General features: G+C 36.9%; 1 protein-coding gene across 1 annotated transcript in view; it reads left to right on the forward strand.

Moving 5' to 3' along the window:
* The window catches only part of LOC102829695 (neuron navigator 3-like), a 301,006-nt gene that overhangs the window by 153,607 nt on the left and 120,702 nt on the right, over window positions 1-26,697 (forward strand). The window contains exon 5 of the mRNA XM_006876518.1: window positions 1,866-2,046. Coding sequence (XP_006876580.1) covers window positions 1,866-2,046 — 181 coding nt within the window. The remainder of the gene's footprint in view (window positions 1-1,865; window positions 2,047-26,697) is intronic.

The raw sequence follows: 26,697 nt of genomic DNA on the forward strand, positions 1-26,697 counted from the left end.
ACAGCACATAACAGCAACAACAATTTATAACTGGAGTCCTGGTATGGTACTGTGAGATAAGCACTGGACAGCAAACCAAAAGGTCAGCAGTTCAAACCCACCAGCTGCTCCTTGGGAAGCCTATATACAGTGTTGCTATGAGTTGGAACCAACTCAGTGACCCTTAACAACAACAATATATAATTAAACTATACGTTTCATTATCAAAATGTTTATCTCCCAACATAAGTAGTGGTTCATGGCTATGTGCTGTGCAATCGGTTCCAACGCATAGCAACCCTGTACAGGGTTTCCAAGGCTGTAAATCTTTACCGGAGCAGAAAGCCTCACTTTTCTCCCATGGAACAGCTGGTGGTTTTGAACTGCTGACCTTGCGGTTTGCAGCCCGATTCAGAACCACTGTGCTTCCAGAGCTATAGTGGTGGTTAAAGAAAGGCTAGAGATGATGCCATTTATTTGTTTTATGCATCTTTCTTCTCAAATGATATATCTTACTAACATAAATCTAATTGTTTTCATTTATCCTTTTAAATCATGCACGTTCAAAAATGGCTTCCCAGTTAATTAAAGTGTACCAATAATAAAATTTTAGAAAGTTGTAAACTCTCTTTTAACAAGACTACTCAGCTTTACAAGGATATCATTTATACTTTTCTCACTTTCTCTTCAGATTGTTCATGCCACGTCTTCTGTATTATAGGAACTGTGAGGAAGGTTTGGACAAAAATGAACAACTCGGAGACTTATTTTATATGAGAATTCCACTGCATAGTTTGGTGATATGATAAACCATCAGAGAGCAAGAAACGAACATAGTTTATTAATGTTCCTGAACTCCAAATGGAGACATAAAACCTTGACCTTACAGTTGTTGTTGTTGTTAATTGGCATTGAGTTGATCCGACCCACAGTGACCCTGTACATGTTTTCCAGGGAGCGGCTGGTTAGTTAGAACCACAGACCCTGCACTCTACTGCTGTATCCCACTTTACCAACAGCAAATGTTATTTAAAATATGACTGCAAATTATGTAGTCTTATTTTAAGCTTTACTTTTGTCTCCTTTTACTAATTCATTTTAAAATTATAACTACAGGAACAAACATCAGTTGCATGCTGTAACCTACTTTCTACATTTATTTTTTATTCACTATTAGAGAAACTTAATAGGAGCCCCATGTGTTACACCAAGATTTCCACTTAAATTTATTCAGTTATGTTGTCTAAAATCATGTTAACATATAGTTATTATTTATTAATGTGTAGCATGGATTAAAATAAAGAATTAGAGCATTCAAAATGGATGGTTCTGCTTTCTGGAAACAAAAATGCCCGTGTGTTTGTTTGCTGGATAATTGAAGGAATGTTGACTGCTATAAATCCAGCTGATATTACGAGGTCCACCCACTCTAGCTGTATTTATAAATGCAGACCAACCAACATGTAAGTGGCTTTCTTCCTCCAGATCATAGCCACTGCTATGTTGGTAACAGCTGTGTATATTTGTGAGGAAAGCATAGTGCTAAATCAAATGATTAGTGCAAGACTGAAAGCCCATCCATTTCTAAGAAGTGAGCTCTAGAAAAATTGTAGTTCAGGGAGCACAGAGAGTATCTCGTTTGAGTAAGTTTTATTCTCCTCACCTTTCAACCCTTCATTCTCTCCCTGAAGTTCTAATCTGTGTGGAAATGATAGCATGTTTCAGAAATTCAGGTTTGCTTGAATCTGTGACTGAGAATCCAGTTGTATTCCTGTCTTCATAGATTCAATCCTAGAGGATGGATATATATATATATATATGGCATCCCATTTACATTATGCTGGATTTATGTTTTTGGTGTTTTGTTTTTTTTTCATTTTCTGCAGAAATAAGAAATGGAAACCTAAAAGCCATTCTAGGGCTGTTTTTTAGCTTGTCTCGCTACAAGCAGCAGCAACACCATCAACAACAGTATTACCAGTCCTTGGTGGAGCTTCAGCAACGAGTCTGTCACAGTTCTCCTCAGCCAGAAGCCAGTCAGGCCAAAACACAAGACATGCAGTCCAGGTAAGGAAGGAAAGCAGTGTGCATCCCTTACAAGGACTGTGACTAACTAAATGCAATTTAAAAAAAACAAAACACAAATCATTGTTTGCTTGTTTGAAAATTTGTTATTTGTATAGTTGTATCAGCGTGATGGGATGATTTGTTAACTCTGTAGAATTTAAGATTATTTTCCTTGTGCTTGGACAACTAACATCTAGCTCCTTTTAGGTGAAATTTACAAAAAAAAAAAAAAATTCTTAAAGATGAATATTGTTCGGTATCTAAGTGTGTGAAATGTCTCAGTGCAAATAATTTGGTATGGGTTGTCTCTTCTATAAAATATTTTAAGATTTAGAATGTGGTCTTAAGTCTTAGTCTATAGCATTAAACCACTTAAAGGTGTCAAAAAGTTCAAGTATATTAAATAGCATTTTGTGTGTTTGGGAATACAGATACTTTAATGTGAGATGTGTGCGTGTGTGTATTTGTGTTTGTCTGAGCAATGTTAATTGGTCCATGGAGACACAGATGTCTGGTATTCTCACTTCCCTTACTGCTTTTATTCAATGTGGACTTGTTTTAGTTAGGGTTCAGCTAGGAAACGTATGCTAAGAGATTTATTACTAAGAATTGATTTGCATGATTATGGGACTGTCTTGTTGTTGTTACATGCTGCTGAGTGGGTTCCGACTCATCGTGACCCTGTATAGTGACCTTGTATAAGGTTTCCTATGAGTAGCTAGTGAGTTCAAACTACTGACCTTGTGGTTAGCAGGTAACCGCTTATCCTACAGTACCACACCAGGACTCCAGGGGCTGGCTGTTGTTGTTGTTATTAAGTGCCGATGAGTCGATTCTGACCCATAGCGACCCTGTATACGGTTTCCAAGGAGCAGCTGGTGAGTTTGAACTACCGATCTTGCAGTTCAAACACCTTTGCAATCTGATACATTATCCCACAGCACCACACTAGGACTCAGAGAGCTGGCTAGGAGAGTACAAAACCCTAAGGGAAGCTTGTTGGCAATGGCAGACTGGTCTGCAGTGCTCCTCCTAAAGCTGCTATATTGCTGTTGCTACTAACTCAAGGCTAAGTCTCTGAAGAGAACTGCACTCTGAAGTGTTTTGTAGTCTGTAACTGTGGCCCTGCAGGTTAATACACTAGACTGCAAAGTTGGTTTGAAATGCAAGGTTGCCTGTTCAAGCTCACCAGCTGCTCCTAGGTAACCCTATACAAGGTCGCTATAGGTGGGAACTGACTTTACGATACTTAGCAACAGCAACAACTTTTTGGAAGAAGATCATTAAGCCTATCTCCTGCGGTACCTCTGAATGAATTCAAATCATCAACCTTTAAACTACTAGCCAAACACTTAACATTTTGTGCTACCCAAGGAATCAAATTATTGTAGTGGTAGTGGCTATGTGCCATCAAGTCAATGCTGAGGCATAGAGACCGTGTATAGGGTTTCCAAGGTTATAAATCTTTACAAGAGCAGTAAACCTCGTCTTTCTCCTGTGGAGCAGCTGGTGTACTCAAACTACTGACCTTGTGGTTAGCAGTCCAACGTATAACCTACTACACCATCAGAGCTCCTTTAGAAATTGCTATTATATGAGAGGAATTCCTTCGTCTTTCAAGGAAGAACGGACTCTTGCTTTTAAAGGCCTATCATCTCATTGAAGAAGGTTCACTCATAATCTTTTTTATTTAAAGTTAACTGATTTGGAACTTTAATTATACCTACAAAATATTTTTTCAACTAATCTAGATTAGTGTGCGATAGAAAAACTGGGAACTGTGGGTTAGTCAAGTTTCCACATAAAAAAGAAAGTCACTTAATTAGGTGTTGTGTTGCTATATTTGTTCCTTTATCATGGCCAGAGTACTAGGTAGGTAACTGTCTAGCATTAAATACTATAATTTTTTTTTTCTTAAGATTGAAAGATTTTCAAGATGAAAATACTTTCATCATCTTCAAAAATATATACACTTAGCAAATACATACATTCATATATACATATATATATATATATTCGTTGTTTTTGATGTTATATGCTGTCAAGTTGGTTCCAACTCATAGTAACCCTGTTTAGGGTTTTTGAATAGACGCTGGTGAGTTTGAACCACCAACCTTGTGATTCAAACCAACTTTGCAGTCCAGTACATTATCCTGCAGCACCACACCAGGACTCCCATATTTCATAATTTAGACTTTTCTGAATGTTTTATTGTGGTGTTTCCCTAATACATCTGAGAATAAGAGTCATCTTTTTAAATATACTTCTGAGATGTGTGTTTAACTTGTTCCATCTTGGAAGCCTGGCTGAAACCTGATCATACTAATGTCACTTTGAGTCTTTTTTTGGCAATTGTATTGGCTCAAAAGGTAACACAAAAAAATAGAAAATACATTCACAAACAGAGCCCACTTCTTGTAAAAATATTAAGCTCCTTGGCAATTTCTTTCTTTTTTGTCAACCATCCTTCATGTGAACTTGCTTCTCTCTTAATGCTAAGCAAATACTTCTTTCTCTATGTTGTTGTTAAGTGCCGTTGAGTCGGTTCCAACCCATAGTGACCATGTATAGGGTTTCTGAGGAGTAGCTGGTGAGTTTCAACTGTCGACCTTGCAGCTCAAATAACTTTGCAGTCTGGTGCATAATACACAACTCCACAAATAAACTATTCCCTAGAACTAATTGTACTCACTGGTGAGCTATTAAACCATTAAATAAAAATCAAAGCTTTATAAAGAATATATAGAGCATACTTACGAAGCCCAAGGAGTGGCAGGCATTTATATGTCTAATCACACAATGATACAGATATATTTCTGCTCTTAAGTCTTGTCTTGGCTTTTTCTGATACCAAGTGAACTTGAATAGAAGTAAAAGTGAAAACAAAAATTCTCTATAGTGTAAGTTTCTTGAATTTAGAAAGGGATAGAAAAAGAGAGAAAAGAAACAGAGGTTTTATGTAGATGATTGCTTGAAAGAAATCTAGATTTTGGAAACTGTCAGAAAAAAAATAATACCTAGAGTGTGGTTTAAACCATTTGAATGGACGAGAAGCAAGAATAGTAGATGAAAAAATAAAGGGAAGGAAAACCGTTTTTTTACAAAGCATGTTGATTTTGGAAGTGATACAAAATATCATTTATCATTGCTTACCTCATTCTATTTCTGTATTTGTCATGTATAATTTCGTGTTCAAATTTTCTCTGTAGTGATGACCCTTTGGGGGGGGGGATGCTATTTCTCTTCTTCCTGCTAAGTATACATGACTGTTAGGAGTCTGTCAAATAGTTTTAAATGAAAGACCATATTTAATAGTCAATGTAATTTTACACTGTTTTTAGAAAACTATCTTTTTATTGGGAAGTTATGAAAAATATTATTTTCTAAATATTAAAAAATATATATTATTTTTTTATTCTTTAAGACTGAGGCAAATTCTTAGATAATTCCCTTTACTTTTTAATTTGAACAATTAATTTAGCAACTACTTATGGAACACTGTATTAAATGCAGTGCACTCTACCAGCGGTATTGATAGAAAGGACCCCAAAGTCTATTTAATATTTAAAAATATATGTCAGATTTCTGTGAGGCTTGATTAAAAATGCATTATTATCATTTTAATAATAATAAAGTTTATTCTATATTTTAAAATATTAATAATTCAGGCATCAATACTTATTTACATCTGTAGAGATATGATATATAATGGATTAGTTTCTGAATTAGAATTTGTGTAACCTTACATATTACAATTGATGTAATGAAGCATTTTTCAAAAGCCCATGTTAGTAATACACCCAGGAAAAGAGTATGTTCTCTCTATATGGCAGTCAAGACAATTGATGCAGAAAAGAATGTCCCAGTGACACTTTTGTAACTTCACTTGCTCAAGACATGAGTCATAAATCTTGATATATGAAGCCATCTCATTGACTTCAAAGTTAGGTTCAAGTATATAGCTTAAATATTTAGGCACTACATTAATGTAAATATTTAGCCCAAAATGTACTTTTTCCCTCTTTTGACTAATAAATATTTTAGGGTACACATTATTTCAGTTTAATAAGAATATATTTGTTTTGTTCTCTTTGCTAATTGACAAAACTGTGTATTTGTAAAATTTATTTTATAGATTATGAATGTTAAGATTTAGTTTTGTGATTAAAAGAAAATCTATATATATTCTATGAGTTTGAACATCTTTTAATGAAAATGATATTTAGATACAAATGTTAATGAGTTTAATATTGTCATTATGTTCTGTCAAGTTGACCTTTTTGGGTTTCTGAAGAGTAATTGGTGGGTTTAAACTGCTAACTTTGTGGTTGGCATATATAAAACACAACATATTTACCCTAAAGCCCCATACCAGGACTCCGGGTTAAATACACTAGAGAAAACATAAACTGTGGAGAAAGATGAATAAATAGTGAATACTATGACTCCTGGTTATGTACAATAGAGAAAAAATAAATATGCACCACGAGGAAACAGTGTGGATACCATGCTCTTCTGATGTCTCAGCCCTCTCTAACTTTTGTGTGTGTTTGGGGGTGCTGTGTGTGTGCACCATTTGGATGGGTGTGCACTGTCAAAGTGCCACTTAAGGCCCTTGCTATCAAGAGTTTTCTACCACATTCAGACTGTCCAAACTTGAATCCCTATTGCACAACTTTCTCATTCAGTGAAAGTGGGCAGCTTAGTTTATTTTTCTGTGATTCAGTTTCCTCATTTATTAAAAGGAAGTAATAGTGGCACTAGCCTCGGAAACCCTGTACAGGGTCGCTATGGGTTGGAACTGACTCGACGGCACTAAACAACAACAACAAGCTCATAAAGTTATTTTTTGGGTTAAATGAGTCAGTACATGTAAAGTACTTTGAACAAACTTGGCACATGTCCTCTTCTGTTCAAAACCCTGTAGTGGTCTCAAGTGATCCAGTTACTCTTCCTCCTTAGTGAACTAGCTGTGGCTGTTTCCTTCACCAGAAGTGTTCTTCCTCAGAAAGCCACTTGGGTACACCTCTCCTCTGTTCAAAGGTCACCTCCTCAGTGATGCTTACCTCAATTATCCTTTCAATACTGTACCCTATCCATCTCTTCACTTCATTGCACTGGGTTATTGTTGCTGTTAGATGCCTGTAATGGTTAGAGTTCTGTTTCAATTTGACTAGGCCAGGATTTCCAGAGGTTTAGGAGTTGAGATGTGCTTATTCTCATAGTGATGAAACCTGATACAGACGTAGTTAACTCTATGATGAGTTGCTATGAGCAGCCAATCAAAGGGATTCTTCCTTGGCAGTGTGACCTGCTCCCAATATAATGGACACTTAGGAATGGGGACCTCTCTTTCTTCCACTGGGGACCTGGGAGTCTGCAATTGTAAGCCATTTCCTTGATAATAAATAAACTTCTCTCTCTCTCTCTCTCTCTCTCTCTCTCTATATATATATATATATATATATATATATATATATAGTAGCGTAGTGGTTACGAATCGGGCTGCGAACCTTAAGGCCAGCAGTTTGAAACTACCAGCTGCTCCACGGGAGAAAGATGAGGCTTTCTGCTCCCATAAAGATTTATAGCCTCGGAAACCCTGTAAAGGGTCGCTATGGGTCAGAAACGACTTGATGGTACTTAACAACAACTATATATATATATATATATTTCACTGGTTAGCTTCTCTAGGAGACCCAGTCTAGGACATGTGGTACCCGCAGTGGGGTTCTAGAAAAACAAAATCACATGAATGAGTTTTCTAAATTGGTTCTTAAGTCTGACTAATTTTAAAGGCACTGTTAGAGTGTGGAGATATATCTCAGGCAGAGTTTGTGCTTGATCCTCTTTCCTCCTTGTGAAGTCAGACATGGCTCACGCATGGTTTAAGCAGTTGGCGTCAGGAGCAGTATTGATTGCAATTGCTCCAGACTCATGAAAGTATGAAGTTTCGTAAGAGAAAGAGCCAAGGGACACATGCTTGACTGCAGAGGTGGTTTGAACCTCGATACCTGTGGTTCATGATCACCTGCCACTCCTCAGAAGTCCTATACAGGCTCACTATGTGTTGGAACTGACTCAGTCGCATTTAAGAACAACAAATCACCCTCTGAAGTCCTGGTATGGCACTGTAGGATAAGCAATGGACTGCAAGCTTGCTGATTCAAGCCTACCAGTCACATCTTAGAAACCCTATTTAACAACAAATCACTCTTTAGAAGTACCTTGGTGTGTTACAGATGGTTTGTGCTAAACTGATAACCTAAAGGTTGGTGGTTCAAATACACCCAGCAGTATCACAAAAGAAAGAGTTGGCATTCTATTCCTGTTAAGATCATAGTCCAGAAAACCCTGCAGAGACATTTTGCTGTAAAGTATGGAGGTTTCATGAGTCAAAATCAACTTGACAGCAACCAGCAACAAAAGTTGCTTACCATAATTTATTATAAAAATCTACCATAATTTATTATATTAAATTTCCATTATTGTTGCCTCTCCCATACCAGGACATAAACACCATGAGCACAGTGATATAATTATGTGATCACAGATCACTGACTACTGCTGTATCCTAAGGGATGAACACAGAGCTTTACATAGGTCCTAGGTAATTCTTTCTGTAATGTATGAGTGTGTGAAATAAAAGATATGTTTTATAATTACCTCCAATTTTAATTAAGACTATTTTATAGGATTTATAGTTAAATCCTGGTGTGGCACTGTGGGTTAATGAGCTAGACTACAAAGTCAGTTTGAACCGCAAGGTCGGTGGTTCAAGTTCACCAGCCACTCCTCGGAAACCTACACAGGGTCGCTATGAGTCGGAACTGACTCAATGGCACTTGACAATAACAAACAATAATATAGTTAAAATACCTTGTAAAATAGTATAAAATAATGAAAATAATTACATATGTTCTGGGCTTTAAGTGTTCATGACACTGAACTACAATTAGGTTCATACTATATCTAGTAAAGTATTCAGATATTACTTAGATATATGGAACCCTTTGCTTCTATCCCAGATTATATGTTTTTTGTCTCTTTATTGTAAATATTCTATTACACTTTTGCTTTCAATCTCTTACTTATCTTGCTCATTTCAGTTTTACTGCCTTTAAATAGCTTCTTTTCCGTTATGTGATCTCTGTTCTTTGGGATTAGAGATCAGATGACCAAATGTGTTAGCATTTTTGGTAAAGTTAAAAATAGATTAGACATGAAAGAAGTGTTTGGATTAAATAATGTTACTAATGGTTTGAGCCCTGGTGGCATAGTGGGTTAACTGCATGGTTTTGCGTGGTTGCCTTTTTGAATTTACCAGTAACTCAATTGGAACAAGTTGAGATGTTCTGTTCCAGTAAGGATCTAGAACTTTTGAAACCCTATTCAGGATAGCTATGAGTTGGACCCATTCAACAAGACACAACAACGTTTGTTTTTAATTCCCTTTTTTTTACTCTGGCATGTTTTTCTATGATCCAAATTACATAGTTTGTCCAGTATTCAGAAATGATACACCTAATTTTCAGTTAATATAGAATATTCTATTTTTTCTAAAGATTTTATTACCAGACTGGCAAAAACATTTGTACCCTATTAATTTGGTACAGGAATGCTGGTGTAGCACTGTAGAATAAAGAACTGGACCACAAGGTTGGCTTGAACTGCAAGGTTAGAGGTTCAACCTCACCAGCAGCTTCTCAGAAACTGGGTCACTATGAGTCAGAACAGACTCAATGACATTTAACAAGAACAACAATTTGACACAGAAGTATTGTCTTTAAGATGTCCAGATTTCTGATTTATTTTATTAACAAATGAAAGTCACTGGGTAATGTAGTAAATGTTCAATTACTAGTCTGAAAATTGGCAGTTTAAATCCACCCAGGGGCTCCTCAGAAGGCAGACCGGATTATCTATCTCCAAAAGGTCAGAACCTTGAAAACTCTATGAAACAGTTCTACTGTACACACATGGGGTCTCCATGAGTTGATATCAACTCACCAGCTACTTATTAATGCCAGCATTATTAATATAAAGTATTATAGCTATCCTGTGGATATGATCTAGTGTTTCAAAGTTTTAAAAAATGCCTTTTTTAGAGCCTTGTAATTCTAAATTCAGGAGCTCTGGTAGCGTAGTAGTTACGAATCTGGCTGCGAACTGCAAGGTCAGCAGTTCGAAACTACCAGCTGTTCTGCAGGAGAAAGATGAGGCTTTCTGCTCCCATAAAGATTTATAGCTTCAGAAACCCTGTACAGGGTCGCTATGAGTTGGAACCAACTCCATGGCACATAACCAACCAACCAACAATTCTAAATTAATCCCAACATTAACTTATTTTGTCATTTTGTGTGGTGCTGTAGGATAAGCACTGGACAGCTAATGGCAAGGTTGGTGGTTCAAACATCACTCTTCAGAAACCCTATTCAGGATTGCTATAAGTTAGAAATGACTTGTTTTCATTTAACAACAACAACAACAGTTAATTTTTGGAACTCTGGTGGCACAGTGATTAAAGTGTTTGACTTCTAATCAAAAGTTGGACAATTCAGACCCACCAGGCACTCTATCAACCTGCTCCAAAATGATTTACAGCCTTGGGATCCCTATAGGACAATTTTACTCTGCCCTACAGGGTCTTTATGAGTCAAACTGACTCAATGTTCTATATATGTATGTAACAAAATTATGTAGTGGTTCTGAGTCTGGCTGCTAACCTCAAGGTCAGCAGTTCAAAACTACCAGCTGTTCCATGGGAGAAAAATGGGGCTCTCTGCTCCTGTAAAGATTTACAGTCTTGGAAACCATGTATGCATGTATATGTATGTATATATATATCATTAGTGTCATGTGAGGAGAATGATTTCCTTGCTTCCTGACCACCTTTATCATTTGATTTACTCATCATTTCCTGTTAATTATGTAGCTTGTTGTTGTTAGGGGCTGTTTAGTCAGTTCCTACTCATAGGCATCTTATGCACAGCAGAACAAAGCATTGGGGGTCCAGCACTATCCTCACAGTTGTTGTATTTGAACCAAATGTGTCAGTCTGTATCTTTGAGGGTTTTACTCTACTTTGCTGATCCTCTAACAAGGTTGATTTCCTTTTCCAGGGACTGGTCCCTCCTGACAACATTTCCAAAATACTTCCAAGACAGATTTGTTTGTTCTTCAGATAGCACATTATACTTTCAATATTCTTCACCAACACCACAATTTGCATGCAGATTTTCTCTGCTCTTCTTTATTCATTGTTCAGCTTTTACTAACAATTGAAATGAGGCAATTGAAAATACCATGACTTGGGTCATCTGCATGTCACAGGTTGTTAATGCATCTTCCTCCAATCTTCATGCTTCATTCTTTTTAATATAGTTCATCCTTTCAAAATGTTTGCTCAATTTACAGATTGTATAAATATGGTAATAGGATACTACCCTGAGGCCCACCTTCTCCCTGATGGTAAACTATTCAGTATCCTCATTCTGTTCAATGAATGCCTCAGGTTCCAAGTGGGCAAAATTAAGAGTTCTGGAATTCCCATTTTAGCATCTATATTAAAATAAAGCTATGATTTAAATTCTGATATTCTTAAAAAGGAAATATTTTATATATTTAATGTAAAATTATATTCTATCTTATAGCAGTGATTTTTGGACTTTATATGATAAAGATCAAACATCTTGCCACATTATCTGAGGTAAATTCCCTATTTGCAGTAATTTAATATAAAAAAATAGTACCAGTGTGTTCTCTATGACTTTCCTTTTTTGAAAAGAGTAAATTAAAGATCCTCTCTTATCAAGTGGAAATATGAGATATGTTTTCATGCAAAGTGTTTTATGTCCTGTACTTTTTCATCCCACTTGTTCACAACCTTTTTGAAGCCCCTTATCTAAGAGTTGTATTCAAAGATACTTTCTCTCGGTATTAAGTAGGAGGTGAAGAAAATCCTAGTTCTGTTTCTATAAAACAAGGTAAAAATTATTCATCTGATTTTCAGAAACACTGAATTTTCATTTCCATTGATCAGTATGTCTTAGCATTTAGGATATTTCTGCTAATCATCTCTTTCTATATGTTGAGTTTTGACAGGAGAGTTTTAGTTGACTTGAAAGTTTACCAAGAATTCAATGTCACTACAACCACATACATTACCTGCCAGATAAGAATAGCCAAATGTGTCCAATAAATGAATACATGATTTTCCTGAGACTTTCTGGTAAATCATTATAGTGAAAGAAAGTTACCAAATAAAGATATATTTTTTTCTTATATACTGGTCCCATGATGCATGAGATGTTAGAGAATGTTGTTGTTGTTAGTGGCCATACAGTCACCTCTCACTCATAGTAAGCTGATATAAAGCAAAACATTGTCTGGTCCTGCTCATTGTCACAATTGCCAGCATGTTTGAGTCTATCATTGTGGCCGCTGTGCCAATTCATTTCACTGAGGCGCTCCCATACTTTCATTGACCTAATAGTTTACTAAACAGGATGTCCTCATCGGGCAATTGACTCGTCCTGATGATGTGTCCAAAGTAAGTGAGATAGACAATGTTAGGTATGATTTCACTGGCTAATTTTCAGAAATAAATCACCAGATATTTTTTCTTACTTAGTAAGACAGAGTAAAGGTTTGTTTTATTCTGGAAGCTCTATTGAGACCGTCTGGCCCTGTTGGTATTTGAAGTAGGAGTGGCACAGCTTTTGGCATTTTAGCAGCATGAAAGCCACCATGGTAGTACAGATTCACAGACGAACAGGTTAGTGTGAAGTATGTGGAAATAGTGATATTTTTATCTACTTAAAGGTTCAAAAAAGGGAGGTGACTCACCTGAAAATGAAGACCTTTTGGCTTTATTTCTGAACAGATCATTAAATGACTTTCCATCCTGTTATTAAGTAGCTGGTGATTTGCACTGATTTACAAATTTTTAAGTGTTGTTGAGTTGGTTCTGATTCAGAGTGACCCTGTATAGGGTTTCCAAGGAATGACTAGTGGGTTTGAACCTCCAACCTTGTGGTTAGCCATCTAGTGCGTATCCTACAGTGCCACACCAGGACCCTGACTTACAAATGGTAGTTATTAAATTAAATAAGAACATAGTTTAGTTTTATATTTTATAGATTTAAAACATCTAAGAAGATCAATTTGAATGTTTAAGTCATGGGGCGGGGGACAGTGTGTGGCAAGGATGGCCGGGGAGGATCCTTGTTTTTATGCCAAAATTTGTAACATCATTCATAGGCCAAACAAAATTACCAACCTAAAAATTTACCCGCTATACTTGGGCAAATATTTACTTAACTTATCCCTAATGTGATGGCTAAGGAGCTCTGGTAGTGTAGTGACTACGAATTGAGCTACTAACCTCAGGTCAGCAGTTCAAAACTACCAGCTGCTCCATAGGAGAAAGATGAGGCTTTCTGCTCCCGTAAAGATTTACAGCCTCGGAAACCCTGTACAGGGTCGCTATGGGTCGGAACCGACTCCACAGAACATAAGAACAACAACAATGTGAAGGCTGAAACTGCAGTTACCTTGGCAGAGCTGAACCAAATGATTTTGCCCACAGGCCAGACGTTTCCTACCCCTGGTTCAAGTGGAATAGGGAAAGACATTGGTAGATGTGGAAAGAGGCAACGTCAGTGACACTTTGCTGCTAGCTGCCATTGAGTTGCTTCTGATCCATGTGATCCATGTGTGCAGAGAAGAATTTGCTCCATGGGGTTTTCAGGACTGTGACCTTTCAGAAGCAGACCAGGTGTCTCTCGGTAGGTTCAAAATGCCAATCTTTCTGCTAACCATTTGTATCACTCAGGAACTCCTTGACAATTATAAACATTTCTAAATTAAAAATGGATACGCCTATTTAGGAATTTAGAAGATTACAGTACTCCAAATGATTGTTTTCCTGTTTGCTTTTCATTTTGCAGGAGTAAATTTTTTAAACTTTAACAGTGTCCACTTGCTGTGTGTATGAACTTTCGTCTACTCAAGTAGACTCAAGTCAGATTGCTAGGTCTTTGGGTAAATTTTCTTTAATTGACTTGTGTTCTCCCTTTGCAGCCCCTCCCTTTGCAGCCCCTTTCAAGACCCCTGTGACCCCTGCCACACAAGTTGTTGCTCTTCAAATCTCTTTGCATTCGGGATAGTTGCCTTCCAAGATCACTTTTCTAGGAAATATCACTTTTGTCTTAAAGATTCACTCTGAAACTGGGATGGTTTACAACTTCTTGTCCTGGGGCTATAAATCTTGAGAAGTCTATAAAGAAGTCAAATTTAAGATGACAGAAAGGATTGGTAACTTAATCTCTTATGAACCTGCCTTCAATTAGTTCCTTGACTCCATTCTATGTTGTGGCCTATGTCTTGCTCTTTGAAAACTCAGTGAATCAATTAAACAAAAAAGGAGTGAAGGGGATGCTTTTGACTCTTAAAAAAAAAAAAAAAAAAAAAAAAAAGCAAGATTTTTTTTTTTTAATCCTCAAGAGGAATGATTGAATGGGGAAATCATGTTTTTAATTTACCAAATTAAGTATAAAATAAGAATATATGTGTATGCTTTGATTATACTGTGTGCCTTTGTTCTCTATTTGAAAAGCTTAGCAGCTGCTCCTTTTTCTGTTGTTATAGATGGAGAAGCATCTGTATAGTTTTGGTTACACTGATTATGACTCACAGCAACCCCATATAGGGTTTTCAAGGCTGGAAATCTTTATAGGAGCCGAAAGCCTCCCCTTTCTTCTGTTGGTTACATTGTTTTTGTCATGTTTCCAAGGAGCACCTGATGAAGTTGCCAGGGATAGCTGGTGGGTTTGAACCACTAACCTCGCAGTTAGCAGCACAGTGCTTATCCTACAGCATCACACCAGAACATCTTCTACAACTTGTTGTTAAGTGCTGTTGAGTCCGTTTCAACTCATAGCAACACGGCATAGAATTTCCAAAGAGCAGCTACTAGGTTACCACCATGGACCTTTTGATTAGCAATCCATTGCTTTTTCCTATAGTTCCACACCAGAACGCTTAAGTTTTATTTAAAAATTTGATCATTATAACTTGACTCACACTCCCATTTCCTATCCTGTCACCATTAACTGATACAACTAATAAGAGATCAAATAATGTATAGCACTAGGCATAAGACCAATTTAAAGTGTTCAAGAGTAAGGTGTCAGTTTGAGAACTAAAGTGTGCCTGACCCAAGCCAAGGTATTTTCAATAACCTCATATGCATTTGAAAGTTGGACAAAAAATCAGGATGACCATTAAAGAATGGCTGCATTTGAGTTATAATGTTGGAGAATTATGTTAAAAGTACCATGGACTTCTAGAAAAACAAATATAAATACAAGCAGAATTCTCCTTGGAAGTCAGCATGGCCAGAATTAGTCTTTCATATTTTAGACATATTATCAGGAGGGGCCGGTCCCTGGAGAAGGTTATCATACTAAGTGGAACATCACCAGAAAAGAAGATGACCCTCATTGACATGGATTGGCATAGTAGTAGCAGCAATAGGCTCAAACTTGGCAATGTTTGTGAGGATAGTACAGGATAGGGCAGTGTTTCATTCTGTTGTGCCTAAGGTCACTAAATATGTATCAACTCAAAGGCACCTAACATCATCAAATATATTTTTTAAGTACTTAGTTTGCTCCAAGTAATCTTTTTAGCACTGATGAAATATCAGAGTATAAAATATATTAGAGTACCTTTGCCTCAATTCTTACTCTACTGAGGCGAGTCAAACAATGTGCATGTCGGTAATTTGGTAGCAGATTATAGAGAAAAAATAATTAGGACAGGAAAAATCAGATGTGTAATAGACATATATTTGAAAAATTAAGTAGGATACTGATAGAAATCTTCACTGAGTTGGTGACATTGAGAAAATGAAGTGGGAGAACTATCTATGCATCTATTTGGGGTATTGTTATGCCAGGCTATTGGAAGAACAAGCACTAAGACCTTGAGTCAGGAGCCTGTCTGGTTTATTTCAAAAAGAGAAAATATTCCAGTTTGGCTGGATCAGGGGAAATGAGGCAATAGAAGATTTGAGTATAATTCTGAGCAAGAGCAAGGCACCTTATTATAGTTCTGTGACCATTTTAAGGACTTTGACTTTTATTCCAAGAAAGATGGAAAGCTTCCATGTACTATGAAGAGAAATATGAGCATGGGTCATTTGGGCTTGCTGTGTTGACAATAATACTCTGTAGTGTCAAAGGGATGAAAGCAATGAGTAAGGATTAAAAATTGGACAGCCCGGTTTAGTGGGAAAAGAAGTTCAATTTCAAACAGTGTCACTAGAAATAGCCCACAGATTTGTGCTTATGTTGATAAACAAAGAAGAGAGTCTAACACTGTTAGCATCAGCCATTGCAAAGCTGTAAATGGAAAAAAAAAAAAAAAATGAAAGGAGCAAAATTCTGTAAGGAGACGGTCAGGTTTGTAATTATCAACATGTCAATTTTTAAATGTCTCCAAGACCCTTCAAAGTGGTAATACAGACACACTTAGAATTACAAGACTGAAGGTTAAGTGTGAGAGAGAAGTAAGCTATAAAAAGCTATGAGATTAAATTCTAGCTAGAGCAAGGCAAGAAAATAAAGGGCATTCAGTTTGGTAGGGAAAAGAAAAACTATCCCTATTAATGAATGATGTTATCCTACATATAGAATATCTCAAAGATTCCACAAGAAAGCTACTCAAACTAATCACAATATTCAGTAAAGCAGCAGGATATTAAATAAATGTGCAAATATAAATAAAAGTCTTCTACATCTACAAAGATAATTATAATAGCACCCCTCTCCAAGATGAAATACCTGAGAATAAACCCAACCAGGCATGTAAAAAATATATATACAAAGAAAGCTACAAAGCACTACTGTAAGAAACAAAAGAGACCTACATAAATGGATAAATAGGCCATGAGTTTAAATGAAGACTTTTTGAAAATGTCAAGATTACACAAAATGATCTATAGATATAATGCAATCCTTGTCCAAATTGCAACATCATTCTTTACTTAACTAGATGGAAAACCTAATCACCAGCTTTATATGGAAAGAAAGATGACCAGTTAAACAGAGCATTTTGCAGAAGAAGAAAAATGTAAGAGGCCTCATACTACTGAATCTCAGAATCCTTTAAACAGCCATGGAAATCAAAATTGCCTGGTACTGGTACATTGATAAACAGAGAGGCCAATGGAACAGAATTGAGAAACAAGACATAAATCCATCAGCTTATGGACAGCTGATCAGGCAAAATCTTTAACAAATAGTGCTGAGAAAATTACATTTCTGTCTATAAAAAATGAAACAGGATCCATACCTCACACCATATTAAAAAATAAAATGAAAATTAACAAAAGACCTAATATATAATGATTATGGAAGCAAAAATTGGGACTGTGCCTCTTGTTGTTAAGTGCCATTGAATCCATTCTGACTCATATCAACCCTGTATAGGGTTTCCAAGGAAAAGCTGGTGAATTTGAACCACCAACCTTGTGGCTCAAACCAACTTTGCAGTCTGGCGTTTATCCTGCAACACCAACCATGGACTGTGCTAATGGGGAATATGTGTCATAAATATAACATCAAGCATAACTAAAAATGCACAAACAGCAGAAGATAAACTAGATAAATGGGACCTTAGAAAAATTAAACTCTTAGGCTCATCAAAAGTCTATTCTAAATGGGTGAAAAGAGAACCTACAGACTTGGGGAAAATTTGGCAACAACAATTCTGAGAAGCGACTAATCTCTAAAATGTACAGAAAACTTCAACACCTAGTCAACAAAAAAACAGTCTATCCCATTAAAATTGGGCAAATAACATGAACACCTATTTTCCAAACAAAGCATTCAGGCAGCTAGCAAATACATGAGGAAATGTTTGTGGTCTTATAAGAAAATCAATGTGGCACCAACCATCATTCCCACAGCACCCTTTCTACTCTTCTATTAGGTTCAATAATCTATTGCAGTGACCTCACAGAACTTTGATATCTCAAGCGAGTAAAGTTTTGCTAAAGGTAATACAGAAACGGCTACAATCATACATGGACAGAGAACTTCTAGAGGTTCAAGCTGGATTCAGAAGAGGCTGTGGAACGAGAGATATCATTGCTGATGTCAGATGGATCTTGGCTGAAGAGAATACCAGAAGGATGTTTACCTATGCTTTATTGACTATGTGAAGGCTTTCGATTGTGTGGATCATGACAAACTATGGACAACATTGAGAAGTATGAGTATTCCAGAACACTTAATTGTACTTCTGAGAAATCTGGATCTGGATCAAGAGGCAGTTGTTCGAAAAGAACATGGGAACACTGAATGTTTTAAAATTGGGAAAGGTGTGCGACAGGGTTGTGTTCTTTCACCATACTTATTCAATTTGTATGCTGAGAAAATAATATGAGAAGCTGGGTTCTATGAAGAAAACTTGGCATCAGGATTGGTGGAAGACTCATGAACAACCTGAGATATGCGGATGATACAACCTTGCATGCTGAAAGTGAAGAGGACTTGAAACATTTACTGATGAAGATCACAGAGCACAGCCTTCAATATGGATTACATCTCAATGTTAAGAAAACAAAAATCCTCACCACTGGACCAATAAACAGCATTCTTATCAATGGAGAAGAGATTGAAGTTGTCAAGGACTTCATTCTTCTTGGATCAACTGTCAACACTCACGGAAGCAGCAGTCAAGAGATCAGATGACGTATTACATTGGGCAAATCTGCTGCACAGGAACTTTTTAAAGTACTGAAGAGCAGAGATGTCAGCTTGAGGACTAAGGTGCGCCTGACCCAAGCCATGGTATTTTCAATAACCTCATATGGATGTGAAAGCTGGACAGTGAATAAGGAAGATCGTAGAAGAATTGATGCCTTTGAGTTGTGGTGTTGGAGGAGAATACTGAAAGTGCCATGGACTGCCAAAAGAACCAATAGATCTGTTTTGGAAGAAGTGCAACCAGAGTGCTCCTTGGAGGCCAAGATGGCTAAGCTTTGTCTCTCCTACTTTGGACACATTGTCCGGAGAGAACAGTCGCTGGAGAAGGATGTCATGCTGGGTAAGATGGAGGGTCAGAGAAAAAGAGAAAGACCCCCAACGAGATGGATCAGCCAGGTGGCATCATTGATGGTGTCAAGTGTGGCAGCGGTAGTGAGGTTGGCCCAGGATCGGACATTGTTTCGTTCTGCTGTGCATGGGGTCTCTATGAGTCGGTTCTGACTCGATGACACCTGACAACACAGAACTTAGGTACCATACTCAGTTAAGGTGTTGTTAGAGAAGGTAACAGGTTACAATTAAAAGTCAGAAACGCTCAGTGCACACTCATTCCAGCCAACTGCTGACTAAAGCTCATAGGACACACCACTCCATCATAAGGCTCAACCTGAAGATTATTGGCTCTAGTTCCATGGGTAATCAACCTTGCTTCCCTATTTAGTGCCTGGAGGCATCCCACTCCACGAGCAAGCTTCCTGCCCAGACAGCTTTACTTGTTCCATGGGCTGGGAAGCCCACTGCTCTGTCTCATGCTGTGGTTCTTGCTTTGGCTGCTCTTGCTCCTCTGCTATTCCTCCAGTGTCACAGCTTTCTGTCACTTGGTTGAGGAGGATCAATGTGTAGGCATCTCGGGGTCCAAAGGACACATTCCACTCCTGATTCTTCTTCTTTAATGATAGGGAGATTCCCCCCACAGCTTCTGAGATCGTTCATTTTATTTATTAAGGTATTGAGCACAGTGTGATATTAAGGCATTGAGCCAATTGAAATGAATACAAGGAAATATATTTGGACCTGATGGATATGCTTTTAAATTAATGGTAAGGATGATGAGTTGAAAGAGCATGAAAGTACTACAGTTGTTCCGTTTTCTGCCTCATGTTCCACAAGCTCAGGGAAGAACCCCCTGAGGGTTTCACCCCATTGTGCCCAACAGCACATGACATGATTTTTACAATCCTAATTGGCTCTGCTAACATCCACAGCTGAATCATGTCATTGTATCAATATCTTCTCCCACCTTTTGTTACCCAGATCCAACAGGATAGAAATATTGTTTGGTGGAAGTTATAGACTATGGCTAGAAGAGACATTAGATCATTCACGACACCACAGATCATTAGCCATTAAAGCCACTATCATCGAGTCAATTCTGACCCATAACAACTCTAAAAAAGATAGAGCAGAATTGCTTTTAGGCTTTCTGTGATGGTAAATCTTTACGGGAGAAGACATCTTTATCCATTGAAGTGACTGGTGGATTTGAACCACCAAACTTCAAGTTGGCAGCCCAATACTTAGCCCACAGCACCACCAGGGTTTCTTTATTTAGTCCTTTTTTAGTTGTTAAGTATCACTAAGTTGATTCTGACTCATAGGGACCCTCATAGGGTTTACAAGGAACAGTTAATGGATTTGAACCGTAGACCTTGAAGTAAGCAGTCCATTGTTTATCCTATAGCACCACACCAAGACTCTTCATTATCCATTGTTTTTGTTGTTGTTAAGTGCCATTGAGTTGGTTCTGACCCATAGCAACCCTGTGTAGGGTTTCCAATGAGTGGCTGGTGAGCTTGAACTGCCGACGTTGCGGTTCAAGCTGGCTTTGCTATCCAGCACCACACCAGGACTCCTCATTTTCCATTAAAGCTATGCAAATCAAAACAACAGTGAGAAACAGGAGAGATTTAATCTGATTACAACAATTGTAACAATAATGTTGCTGTTGTTTCGTGCCATTGAGTGAGTTCTGACTCATAGTGACCCTATCTAGGGTTTCCAAGGAGCAGCTGTTAAGTTTGAGCAGCCGACCTTGTAGTTCAAACTGATTTTATGGTCCAGTGCTTTATCCCACAGCGCCACATTAGGACTCCATAGCAATAATAACAACAACAACAAACAGCAAACAAGAGTATGGAGAGATTGGAATGAAAACATAATGTATTTTGTCCACAAACTATTTGTACTTGATGCAAAGTATCTATTTATATTATAACATACAAGGGACAACAGTATGAAGACTGCTAAACCATAACCAACACCTTGAGGGACTGAGTCACTGAGTTTGGAGGCTTATGACCATAATCTCTGGGGACATCTAGATTAGTTGGCATATCATACTAAAAATTACATCCTACTTTGATGAGTAGAAATTGAGGTCTTAAAAACTGGCATGTGGCCATCTAAAATGCAACTATGGGTCTCTCCTTGTAAAGGGAACATTAACAGCAGGAAGGAATGTACTCAGAACCATCAACCCTATGAGACCTAAAGGGCAGCATTTGTCCAAAAACAAAGTCCAAAAGCAGTTATGGGCAGGAAGGAAGGACAAAAGGAAGTGGTGAACCCAGGGAGGAAACAAGAAGAGTGTTGTTACATTGAACAGATTGTAACTAGTATCATAAAGCAAAATGTGTATTCAATGTTAAATGAGAAATGGTTGTGCTATGTACATTTTCATCCAAACCACAAAAAAAGTTCAAATAATAATTATTTTTACAGCCATGATATTAGAAAGTATGAAGTAACCAAAAAGTCTTGTACAGAAATAAATACGAGAAGAGGATTGAAGAGTCAGCAGCATACCAGTATTTTGAGTGGAGAGATAATAAGACATGATAGAGACTGAAAAGAGGCGCCCAGTACAGTAGAAAGAAAGCTAGGAGATCTTGGTCCTGGAACGCAAGTAAAGAATTTGTGTCAAAGAGGAAAGAGAGTTCAGTAGTAACTTATATGTAGCCCCTGCTGTGTTCCAGCTACCATTTCAAGTGTTTTATACATAAACCCCAAAACGCTATGATAATTCTATTGTCATAGAGTTGATTCTGACTCATACCAACCCTATAAAATAGAGGAGACCACGCCATAGGATTTCCAAGGCTATAGTATAATCTTTTGGGCTCTGGCAGGGTGCTGTAGGATAAGCATTGGACTTGTAACCAAAAGGCTGTCAGTGCAAATCCACCAGCCACTCTTGGAAATCCCATACAGTGTCACTGTAAGTTGGAACCAACTCGATGCCACTCAACAACAACAACAGCAACAACAACAATTTTTTAGGGAAGAAGTCTGCAACATCTTTTCCCCATAGAGTTGCTTGGTTTGAACTGCCCACCTTTTCATTAACACCCAAACATTTAACCACTGTGCCACCAGGGCTACCTCACTTTATTCATAGTCGCTCATTAAATCCTCACAACTATTACATAAGTGTTGTTGTTGTTAAGTACCATTGAGTTGGTTCTGAGTCATTGCAACCCTGTGTAAGGTTTCCAAGGAGACACTGTTGAGTTTGAACTGTTGATCTTGTGGTTCAAACTGACCTTATGGTCCAATGCTTTATCTCCCAGAGCCACCTCATTAATCTTGCTCTTTGGATAAGGAAACTGAATATGGAAAGGCCAACTAAAGTAACAAGTTTTACATCTACTAATTTGTAAGTTTAAGCCAGATAATTTGGCTTCTGAGTCTATGCTTCTATTTCCCACACAACCACAATCACTTTAATTTATTTTAAATAAATCAAGTAGAATGAATACTGAGAACTGATCCATGAATTAATTTGGACTGGACACTATGATAGATCTAGATCAATGAAATTGTGGCCATGAGAGAATTGATCCTGCGCTGCTTACTACAGAACAGGTGAGAATAATTAGAGATAGTAATGCTGGTTAAAATTCTTAGACTGATTATTAATTTAGAGAATTTAAGACTTGTGCTTTTTGACATAACAAGTCTAGTTAAAAGCAATGGTGAGTCAGTGTCCTATAACATGGTCATATGTTGTTTTGTTGTAAGTGCTGTTGAGTCAGTTCTGACTCATAGAGACCTTGTATACCAGGGTTTCTGAGGAGCAGCTGGTGGGTTTGAACTGCCAACCTTGTGGTTCGTAGTCCAGTGCTGATCCTACAGCACCATACCAAAAGTCTGTAATATGGTTATATAGGCACCAAATATATAAAAAACAAAAACAAAAGCAAGATGGATATCAGCAAATGACTATTACTTCAGATAAGTACTTTGTGATTGATTTCTTTAAAAATTTTCTATAGTACATTTTAGTGTCTTGTGTACACAATATGTTCCCCAAACACTAGGAATTGTTTTTTATTTTTTAAAACTGATTTGATTTTGAGTATTTATAGAGTAATTTATTTTCAAATAGGACATTGATGAAAAAGAATTGATTATTATGCTTTTAACTTTATACTCTAGGAAATTATTCTATATTAAGCTGTTTTGCATTAAAGACTGTACTTTGAAAATTTAACGTACTGTATTTGCAGTAGAAATTGCACTTGTTATTAGAACTATAATAATCATGATAGTGTCACCATTGAATTGTTTTCCTGTAGTCAGGACCATGTGGAAAACCAAATTGCAATCAGGCGATGACTGGGTGGACATCAAATTCGATGTAGGAAATTGGCATACACATTTCTGCATCTGAGATCCTCTTGCCAGTAAAGTTTAACTGTTGGTTAAGGCTTCCTCTTCTTTATTGACTACACAATCAACATTAATTTCTGTCCTATTCCTTTGACAGTGTATCCAGTTCTAACCAATCCATACACCCAACTCCTTTCAGTATAATAAACTGTATTTTTAAAATGAGCCTTTTTAATCAGAACTCAACTAAAGGAAGATTTTTAAAAAAGAACAAAATAATTTTTGATATAGGAAATGAGGGTAAACTGTTACAATTTGATGAACTTGACCTATACTCATGGAGGTAGTAACTCTAAATATCAACAGAGAGGGAAGGAGTCTTCATATCAAGTATCAATGCTTGGGACGGCAACATAGACATTGGCTACTTAAAATGAGGGAGCAATAATGGCAAGAAGTGACTGGCTAACAAGTTTTCAAGAGGGAGTTTAAGAGTGTGAGGGAGGAAGAAAGAGTCCCCACTGAATCATTTTTATCTTGTCTAGATGGGTCTGGTTAAAAGAGATGGGGATAAGATTCTTATGATTCAATAGTAAGTAATTGTTAGCACAACTAATTGCGACTGTCACAATTGTAAAGGTTTTATAACAAAAATGGGGGAGTAGTTAATCTTACAGTCCAGGAACAAAGGACCCTAGGAGAAGACATCAAGGGAGAAGTACATAAGTGCAATGGGAGACCTTATCCATAGAAGCAGCAACACTAGAGATGGTGGCAGAGTTGGGGACGTGGAAAGAGGGAGCAGCTGAGGACTGTAGATTTATGGAAAGAGAGGGACTAAGATATGGCGGCTAGGAGGCAGACAGAATGTGTCCTTTGGTAGTGAAAATTATTATATATGCCTAAGTGTTAAAAAAAAAAAAAAGAGTTAATGTGAATAGAGAAAAATACTGTTAACTGATGGTACATGGAGAGGATTATAATCATTGTAATGAAACAAAGTGTATGATTTGTTGAATGTAAAACTGATGAACTGCCCTGTAAACTTTCACTCAATTCACAATAAAAACCTTAAAAAAAAAAAGAAAAACCTTTTCTCCCTGGAATGCTATGGGCAGACTTAGGACCAGAGTTCACCATCAGAGATTGTTTCAGAACCTAGGCAGCCCCAGATTGTCAAACTGGTTGTATTGATTATATTTGCTTTGTAGTAAATTGGGAATAACACAATTATTTAAAATTCAATAAAATACTTTCTCATAGATGTTCAAATGCTTTATAGACTTTTGCTTATATAATTATTGTCTAAGTATGAATAGTTAAAGGTCATTTTCATGAGTATATGTATTAAGAAATAGTTTTTTAATACTTTTGTTATTACAATGGAGTCCTGGTGTGGTGCTATGGGTTAATGTGCAAGATTACAAAGCCATTTGAACTTCAAGCTCAGCAGTTCAAGCTCACCAGCTTCTCTTCAGAAACCCTATACATGGTCTCTATGGGTCAGAACTGACTCGATGGCACTTCACAACAACAACAATTACTACAATACTTTATGTCTTTGTTGTTGTTGTGAAGTGCCATCCAGTCAATTTTGACCCATAGCGACCCTGTATAGGGTTTCCAAGGAGCAGCTGGTGAGCTTGAACCACCAATCTTGCAGTTCCAATGACTTTGCAGTCTGATGTATTAGCCCACAGCACCACACACCAGGGCTCCTTTGTGTCTTTGTTGTTGTTGTTGTTGTTAAGTGCTGTTGAGGGGCTCCCAACCCATAGTGACCCTGTATAGGGTTTCCAAGGAGCAGCTGATGATCTTGAACTGCTGACCTTGCAGTTCCAAAGACTTTGCAGTCTGATGCATTAGCGCCATACCAGGACTCCATTTTATGTCTTTAAGGAGTATTAAATAATCTCAATTTTCCATTTATCAAAGTGATCTTCACCAAAGTTAGTTGAATGTCTTAGCTTAACAAAATAGTCTTCACCTCTAGTATTCAAGGCCAAATCTTTTTAAGATGGGTAAATTCAAATTAACAAAAGGAAGTGTGGAGTTTTGAATGTATTGCAAAGTATCTTACTCCTACTAAAAACTGTAAAGATAAAATGATCAGTACAATGTTTTGAGATATGTGGATGTAAAATATTGTGTACAATCTAATTTATGGTATCACTGTCAGTGAAATATGATCTTGGTTTCCTGTGTTCTCCTTTATATTGATGTTCTACATCCCTAAAAGAGCATGAGACTTTGATGTTCAAATATCTTAGATGGGCATCCCCTCTTTAATTACTATTTTGAATTCTCACAAAAGCATGCCATGCAGGTGGCCTCACTAACCTTCTGTAAAAGTTTAAAATAAGCTAGAGGTCATAATATATTGTCATACCATGTTTCAGTAATGGGATAAGTTATCACAGTAACCTGTCTCAAATGCTAGTGGGATGATATTTCAGCCTCCAGCTACTAAAAAGAAACACATGTAGATGAAAGCTCAATTTCTGATTTATTTATGGATTAGCCAGTAACTGTTTTCAATGAATTCTCAACAAAATTTAAGTAGCAAGACAAAGAACTTTTATCTTATACTCTGATGTGTTCATAGCTATTTCAAGATATCTTAGTATTTTTGAATGAATGCAAATGATTTTTAGATATAAAGCATACATTTACGGAATAACCAAACATCTTCTCTCTTTTCTGTGGAGATAATAACTCTTCTGCTTTTGTTCTGTAGAATTTTATAGGGATCTTGAAGAAGGAAAAAATCTATATACTAAAGGAAGATTTGGGTTTATGGTGCTTTTTAACTTTTGACTCTGAAGATATGGTTTTATTTATACCCGAGCAATCATAGAATTCCCAATTTATCAAACAATGTGTTTCAGTCTTAGTGTTAAAAATCTTTACTGAATGTACATCATGTCTTCAATGTTGATCCTTTTGTCTGAAAATCCACGGTTTCAGACTTTCCTTCCACATATTTAATTATAATATTTCTTGGATAATTTATTCCCAATTTTCTCTCAAGTTATTTTCAGTCAATTTTAAAGGAAAAACTCCAAATCTTTTATCCATAATACTATTTTATAAAGGAAAAATACAATTGGGAGATACACATTTCTCATTAAAACCCAAATCCACCCTTATAACAATGAATTATTATAAGATCATAGATACAAATTAGTCATATTTGAGTTCA

The sequence above is a fragment of the Chrysochloris asiatica genome, unplaced genomic scaffold (genome assembly GCF_000296735.1).
Source record: "Chrysochloris asiatica unplaced genomic scaffold, ChrAsi1.0 scaffold00387, whole genome shotgun sequence".
NCBI classification, from domain to species: domain Eukaryota; kingdom Metazoa; phylum Chordata; class Mammalia; order Afrosoricida; family Chrysochloridae; genus Chrysochloris; species Chrysochloris asiatica.